General features: G+C 32.0%; 1 protein-coding gene across 1 annotated transcript; it reads right to left on the reverse strand.

Moving 5' to 3' along the window:
- Nucleotides 1–2,585: 2,585 nt before the first annotated feature.
- LOC120253350 lies at nucleotides 2,586–3,119 on the reverse strand. The gene has a single exon (XM_039261683.1). The coding sequence runs from the start codon at nucleotides 3,117–3,119 to the stop codon at nucleotides 2,586–2,588; it is 534 nt and encodes a 177-aa protein (XP_039117617.1).
- Nucleotides 3,120–8,045: the final 4,926 nt, after the last annotated feature.

The raw sequence follows: 8,045 nt of genomic DNA on the forward strand, positions 1-8,045 counted from the left end.
TCCATCCGGAATCTCTCAAGAATTTTATTAATATAGGCTTCCTGAGATAAACCCAAAACACCACAGGATTTGTCTCGATGTATCTTAATGCCAATGACATAAGATGCCTCGCCCATATCTTTCATATCAAAATTCTTAGAGAGAAATTGCTTCACCTCATGCAACATACACTTATCATTGGTTGCAAGCAAAATATCATCAACATATAGGACTAAAAAGCAAAACTTACTCCCACTGTCTTTATAGTATATGCATTGATCCTTAATGTTCTCAACAAAACCGAATGATGAGACAATGTCGTGGAACTTCAAATACCACTGTCGGGATGCTTGTTTCAATCCGTATATAGATTTCTTAAGCTTACAAATCAAGCTTTCTCCTTCACTAGAGAAGAATCCTTCAGGTTGTTTCATAAACACCTTTTCATCTAGATCTCCATTAAAGAAAGCCGTTTTCACATCCATCTGATGTAACTCCAAGTCAAAATGAGCAACCAATGCCATTATAATATGAAACGAGTCATTTTTTGAAACTGGATAAAAAGTCTCATTATAGTCGATGCCCTCTTTCTGAGTAAATCCTTTAGCAACCAATCTAGCCTTGTAACGCTCAATGTTTCCCAGCGAGTCTTTTTTAGTTTTGTAGACCCACTTACACCCAATGGCTTTCGCCCCTTCAGGCAACTTGACTAGATCCCAAACACCATTATGTGCCATGGATTCCATCTCATCCTTCATACGTTTTAGGGTCATCAGCGGCTCCAAAATCATAGTCAGATTCTTGCAAATACACAACATAATCACTAGATATTGCCGATTTCTTAATTCTAGTTGATCTTCTTAATGCCACATCATTATCTTTTTGATGAAGTTGTTGCTCAATAACTTCAGATTGATGTTGTGGGACTTGATCAACTGGATCAGCAAGATGTAATTCCTCCATGAATGTCATTTCAATGTCTTCCAAATCTTGATGGTTGTCATGTGAAACAATCAATCTTTGATTAGTGTCTGGAGTTTCCTCATGATCTTCTTCAAGACCAAAGTCTAGAGGTTGATCACTCCCACTAATCAAGTCATTCTTAAGAAATTTGGCATTTTTTGATTCCACAATTCTAGTGCTATATGATGGACAATAAAACCTATAACCCTTGGACTTTTTGGCATAACCAATAAAATAACCGCTAACAGTCCTTGGGTCTAACTTTCTCTCATGTGGATTAAACACTCTTATTTCAGCTGGACAATCCCAAACACGCATATGTTGCAAACTCGGTTTCCAACCTTTGAACAATTCAAATGGAGTTTTAGAAACTGCCTTGGTCGGAACACGTTTTAATATATATGCTGTGTTTTAAGAGCCTCAGTCCACATAGATCGAGGAAGTTTGGAGTTGCTAAGCATACTCCTAACCATATCCATTAAAATGCGGTTTCTTCTTTCAGCTACACCATTTTGATCTGATGAGCCAGGCATAGTATATTGGGCCACAATACCATGCTCTTATAGAAACCTCGCAAATGGACCCGGTGCATGTCTATCCTCTGTGTACCTACCATAATATTCTCCACCTCTATCTGATCTCACGATCTTTATTTGCTTAGCGCATTGTTTCTCTACTTCAGCTTTAAAGATCTTGAAAGCATTTAATGCTTCACTCTTGTTATCAAGCAAGTAGAGATACATTAAGTGTGAATAATCATCAATGAAAGAGATGAAATATCTCTAACCATACGAGTCCATCTCTGGACTACAAATATCTGAATATATGATCTCTAATAAGCATGAACTCTTCCTAGCACCCTTCTTAGATTTGTTGGTTTGCTTGCCCTTTATGCAATCCACACAAGTTTGAAAGTCAGCAAAATCAAGAGAATCAAGGGTTCTATCATTCACCAACTTCTCAATTCTCTTTATGGAGATATGCCCCAATCTCCGGTGCCATAACATAGAAGATTTATCATTCAAAACACTACGTTTAATACCAACATTTACTTGATCATGCAACACATTATAAGAAATATTACTTTGTAAATAAATTTGAAAAAGACAATCACACAATGCACCATTCCCAACAAGAGAAGAATTATAAAACAAGCGAAAATATGTTTCATAAAACTTAAAGGAATATCCTAATGGTACAAGTTGTGAAACTGAAATTAAATTTCTAGAAAAACTAGGAATATAAAAGGTCTTTTCCAAATCTAAAACAAATCCTGAATCTAAAACTAATCTGCATGTCCCGATTGCCTCTACATGTGAACGAATCTTATTCCCTGAATAAATAAACTGTTCACTCTTCGTCGGTATCCTTCGGCTTAAGAATCCATGCAAGGTATTAAAAATATAGATTATTGTACCAGAATCAATCCACCAAGTGTTATGACAAACATCAACCATATTAGATTCATAAGAAACGAAAGAAATTTCAGTACCCTTTTTCTTGTCAAGATGAATCTTGAGTTTCGGACAATCCTTCTTCATGTGCCCTTTCTTCTTACAAAAGAAGCACTTAGACACCTTCTCGATCTGGACAAGTAATTTTTTTTTATCCTTTTTCAGGTTGGTTCGTCCTCTCTTCTTACCTTAAGTAGCCATATGTGCATTTTCACTCTTTTCTAATAACAACCTTTCCTCCTCTGCAACACACATGGTCAAAAGCTCATTAATAGACCATTTATATTTATGTGTGTTATATGAGATTTTGAAAGCGTTATACTGATATGGAAGAGAGTGCAAGATAAAGTGCACAAGGTAAGCATCTGAACAATCGATCTGCTGTAAAGCCTTAAGTTGAGCTGCTAAGTCTCTTATCCTCATGATATGCTCTCGCACACCTTTAACACTTGTGAGCTTCATGGATAATAATTTGGTCATGAGAGTGCTAGCAAGAGCCTTATCTGAAGATTCAAATTGATCATCAATTGCCTTCAACAAATCTCTTACATTTGCACAATCTGGGATTGAACCACGGATACTAGCAGATATACGTGTCTTAATGTACATCATGCTCAAGCGATTAGATCGCTTCCACTGTTCATATAAGGCAATTGCACCCGAAGTGCTATTGTCTGTCGGCACAAGTGGTTCATCCTTCCTTATAGCATAGTCAAAATCCATGCATCCCAACTGGAGGAGAATCAAGTCCTTCCAATCTTTATAATTATCACCCCTTAGCATAGGAACATGACATTTTTCATCAAAAATATTTGATTGCATAGCTACAATAAATAAAATAACATACATATCAATCTTAATATTCAAGGCAATAAAACAAGTTGGTATGCTTACCAATGCAAGCCATACTGAAAAGAAAAATATGAACCAATTTGTTATCACAATCTGCCTGTGGGCAAAGATATATAAATACAAAATAGATTCATAATCATCGATAAAACTAATGGATAATTAAAAATTTTTAATACCTGTGGATGACTTAAGAAATAAAAATTAACCATTATTTCATCATGATTAATTACATAAATATAACAAAATCCCTGTGGGGCAAAATCATTATATTAAACATAATTAATCACAACTTGCCACCTGATAAAACTAATAAATAATTAAAATTACTTAATACCTGTGGGCGACTTAAGTAATAAAAATTATTTATTATTTTATCCTAATTAATTATAAGAAATATAATAAAATCCTTGTGGGGCAAAATTATTATACTAATCATAATTAATTACAATTTATGCCAATTAACCTAGATGTGATCCATCACACTCATAATGTGTAATTTACAATTTTTAAAATTAAAATCATGAACATTGTGGCTATTCCATAATTTAACAAAAAATTCATTCGATCACATGACATTATAACCATATACATGAACAAATTCAATGCTAATTATTAATTATACAAATTATAATTAATGCACTTAATGTATGAATAATCCATACAAACAAAACCTGAAATTTATATAAATAACTAAACAGGGTTCTATATGCAAAATTACACTAAAGTAATGCAATTTTTGCAAAAACACCCATTAATCTATTTTATTCAAAATATCATTCAAACTAATGAATTAATAAAATAAAATAATTAAATCTAATGTTAGGGGGGAAATAAAAAACAAAAAAAACAAAACCCTAACTTTTCCCATGGGTAGCCATCGCCAGCCGGACTGCCTCCGGCCGGTGGCACTGGGCGGCCAAATCGCTGCCAAGCCTACGCGCGCGGGCTGCACGTGGACTGCGTCTCTGCGCGTGCGGGCAGGCACTCGCGGGGCCTGCGCGCGGCTTGGGCCTGCGCATGCATAGGCCAGTGCACGGTTGGCCAGACACGCCTAGGCCGGAAACGGCCCAGGCCAGCGCACGCGGCCCCCCAGGCGGTGTGCACCCAGGCTAGCGCGCGCGCGGCCAGCCAACCCAGCGCACTCGCGGGCAGGCTTTGCGCATGTGTGTCGCGAGCGTGGCCCAGCCCAGGCTGCGTGCGAGGCCCATCCGCGGTCTGACAATCTTGTTTGCACACTTTGTCTATAACGGGTTAAGTTTTGGGCCTAATGCCCAATTCTTTTAAACCTTAAATTATCATAATTTATTTCATTATAAAACATGCGTAAACATCATGGGATTTAATTCATACAAGCCCTAATTCATGCATGTTATTTCTAAAAACAATATATGTCTGAATTTAATCATGCTAGACATCGGTATAAAACTGGCTATGATACCAACTGTTAGATTTTTCATCAAGCTTAATTATGACTTCTATGTCGTATATTATATGCGGAAACAGGATCACTTACCTGCAGCCATAGCAAATTGTTGAAGACGACGAGAGCCTTGAGTCCACGCTTGAAGTAACCAGGGGCTCTTTCAATCTATCTCGTTCTCTCACACCGATGGAACTAGGTATTTACAAGAACAATAGATTGGGGACCCCTGGTGCTTTCTATATATAATCCTTACCATCAAAGGATTAACTCAACTTAAAGGTTTAAGTTAGATCACAATTCAAAGTGGCAATTAAAATTAAATTAGGATTTCACCAGATAAGTCATGGATCACTTTATTTAGTTTGAATTCAGTTTGAATCAATATCATCACGAAGTTGAATTCAGAATAGAACTCAAACTAACATTTTTACCCATTACCTCTGAAAGATTCCAAGATATACTTTTCTCCCTTATTTTTTTTATTATATCTTCTCAATTCTTTTTATTTTATTTAAAATAATATCTTTTTATACTATTAATCAATGAGTATTCTACAACTCAAATACCCATTTATTACTTATTAATAGGATTTCTTATTTCAAAATTTTATTTTGTTAACTTTGATAATTTTAAACAAAATTAACTAATTTGGGAATTAAACTCATTTTTTTATTATATGGACAAGCCTCTACATTCACAGTTGTTTAAGCCTCAATTATGCATCGGAAAACTCAACTCAACATCTCCCATTTAATTATCATTTTTTATATTTATTAACATTAAAAAAAAATACTAACAAAATCATTGAAAATAACATTAATCATATACACATAAATAAAAACTTAATTCCGCAATTTGCTCTAAAATAAAATTAAACGAAAGTTGTCCAAAGCTATAGAACAGCTTTATTATGAAGTAAATGAATAAATAATGGGGTACCGATCACTGCATCTGAAATATTATCCAATCAAATCAAACGGAGTATCATCAAATCAACTAAAAAGCATATCTAGAATAAATCATAATCAAAATAACATTTAATAAAATCATGAATATATATTTTACTGTAAAGTTATTCATTGAAAATATAATTTCGTTTAAAATTTTATTTATAACCTTTTAATCAAAATCAGTCTTTTAGCGAGAAAATTACATACATAAATATACATAGATTAGTAATGTAGTATATTATTATATAATATGTATTACTAATTATATTGAGAAAAAAAAAATAATGAACTTTTTAACACCATTTGATTTCTACTTAGATTCAAACTCAAGAAATCATAATTCACTCACTTCTAATTTTTCAATTAAACTTACTTAATCATGGTGCATTTGAATTTAAAGCCAAGATGAGCTTGAACAAAAATTCCAGAGCAAATTTCAAGTTTGGGTCGGGTTTAATCATATCAAACTTGATTCATTTACAATGTTAATAACAAATCCATCCATCTTAAATAAAAGTTTTTTTTTTTTCAGATAACTCTCTTTGTTATGCATTTATTTCAAATTAACATTCACTTTATTAATATTTAATAAAAACTCTATAATATCCTCTTTCATGGCAAATAACTTCTTTGCTCAAATCCACGAACAAGAACATGAGAAATGGTAACTACAATTTCATTATTTAAAGATATTTTCATCATTTGTCGGTTTTTTAAATATTAATTTAAAATTTATTTAATATTACCATAAAATATCGTTATATATATATTTTTAATGTTATATAGTTTATATGAAATTGTAGGTTCGAAATTTACTAAATCATAATTTATATATTAATAAAAAAATATTTTTAAAAAATTTTTCTTCAATGTAACATGAGGGCTAATGATTGGTCACTCACAAAGAAAATAGATATTTTTATGGAGTGTTCTTAAGTATTGATAACTTAAAAGAGGTGAGTAAGTTGAGGGGTTACATATAACTTTTTAATCAAATTGATCACTTATAATATTAATTCATTAATTGCACAAATTTTTCCAATCTTATGGCCTGAATTTTTCATACTATGTATTTGTTGCAGGCAACACCTATAAAATAGTTTTTAAACACATGTTTTTTTGTTTGTATTGCTTGTTAGCTAGATAATTAATGTTCATAATTATTATATTAATTTTATTATTATATGAGTTTGATAATTACATGCGTTGTATTTGTGTTAGTTTGTATTGCTTGTAGGATAATTGATATTCCTAATTATTTTATGAGTTTGGCCTTTTTAAATAAAAATATTATCTATATATAATATTTTATTAAAAATAACTCATATGATTAATTTTATTTATTAAAAATTTAATACTAATATAATATTATAATGACTAAATATTTTTAAAAATATTTTTTTAGTATTTATTAATAATGTTTTTAGAATTTTAAGTAAAAACTTGTGTTGCTCCAATGCAATGCTAGGAGATAATTAGAGTAAGGATTCTATGCAACCGTGATACTACTCAAATTGTGTCCTCTCCTAAAAATTTGCCATCGATTTGTAGTCACGTCGGCCTATCTAATTATCCACTTACTCCAATTATTAATTTTTGTATTTTTTTATTTTTATTTTTTTAAACTCTTATATTTATCTTATCATCTCATTTGAAATTAAAATTTTAAATCCATCGTAGTACTTGATGCCATGGGTGTACTCTCCACGATGTCCAACAACTGAGACCGCCCTAGCGATTAATTCTTTTTTTGTATTTTTATTTTTATAAAAAATTTATCTTTATTTTATCATATCATTTTAAATTAAATTTTTAAATCTAAGACGACTGTTGGTTGTCGAACACCAATCTAAACACGGGAGACCGGACTCACGACACCCGGATGCTTACTTTGCATTCTCCCATTTTATTACCCCGCTTAAAGTCAATGTTCTCTTCTCGAAATCTCTTAGTCTACTCGAGGCAATGCGGCACACGGATTTAAAATATTCAAAATCGATGATGATAAGGTAAAGATAAAAGTTTTTAAAAAAGTTTAAAATAAAAATACAAAAAAACTAATCGCTGGCCGCTCTCCGGTGTTGGACATTGTGGAGAGACACCGACAGTGAAAGGGCACACGGTGAATTTAAAATTTTAATTTCAAATGAGATGACAAGATAAATATAAGAGTTTAAAAAAAATAAAAATAAAAATATAAAATTAGAGTAAGTGGGTGATTAGGTAGGGATTATAAACTCGATTTGGTAAATTTTTATTGGAAGAGCACACAATCTGGGAGTGGTACCACGTGTTGCATAGAATCCTTACTCGAGATAATTATATGAAAAATTTGTTTTAAAAAAATTTAATCAAAAATTTTTTTATTTGCTATTATAAATAAATATGTTATATTAAATTAGTTAAGAAAGCAATGCGGCGAAA

Source organism: Dioscorea cayenensis, unplaced genomic scaffold (assembly GCF_009730915.1).
Source record: "Dioscorea cayenensis subsp. rotundata cultivar TDr96_F1 unplaced genomic scaffold, TDr96_F1_v2_PseudoChromosome.rev07_lg8_w22 25.fasta BLBR01000059.1, whole genome shotgun sequence".
NCBI classification, from domain to species: Eukaryota; Viridiplantae; Streptophyta; class Magnoliopsida; order Dioscoreales; family Dioscoreaceae; genus Dioscorea; species Dioscorea cayenensis.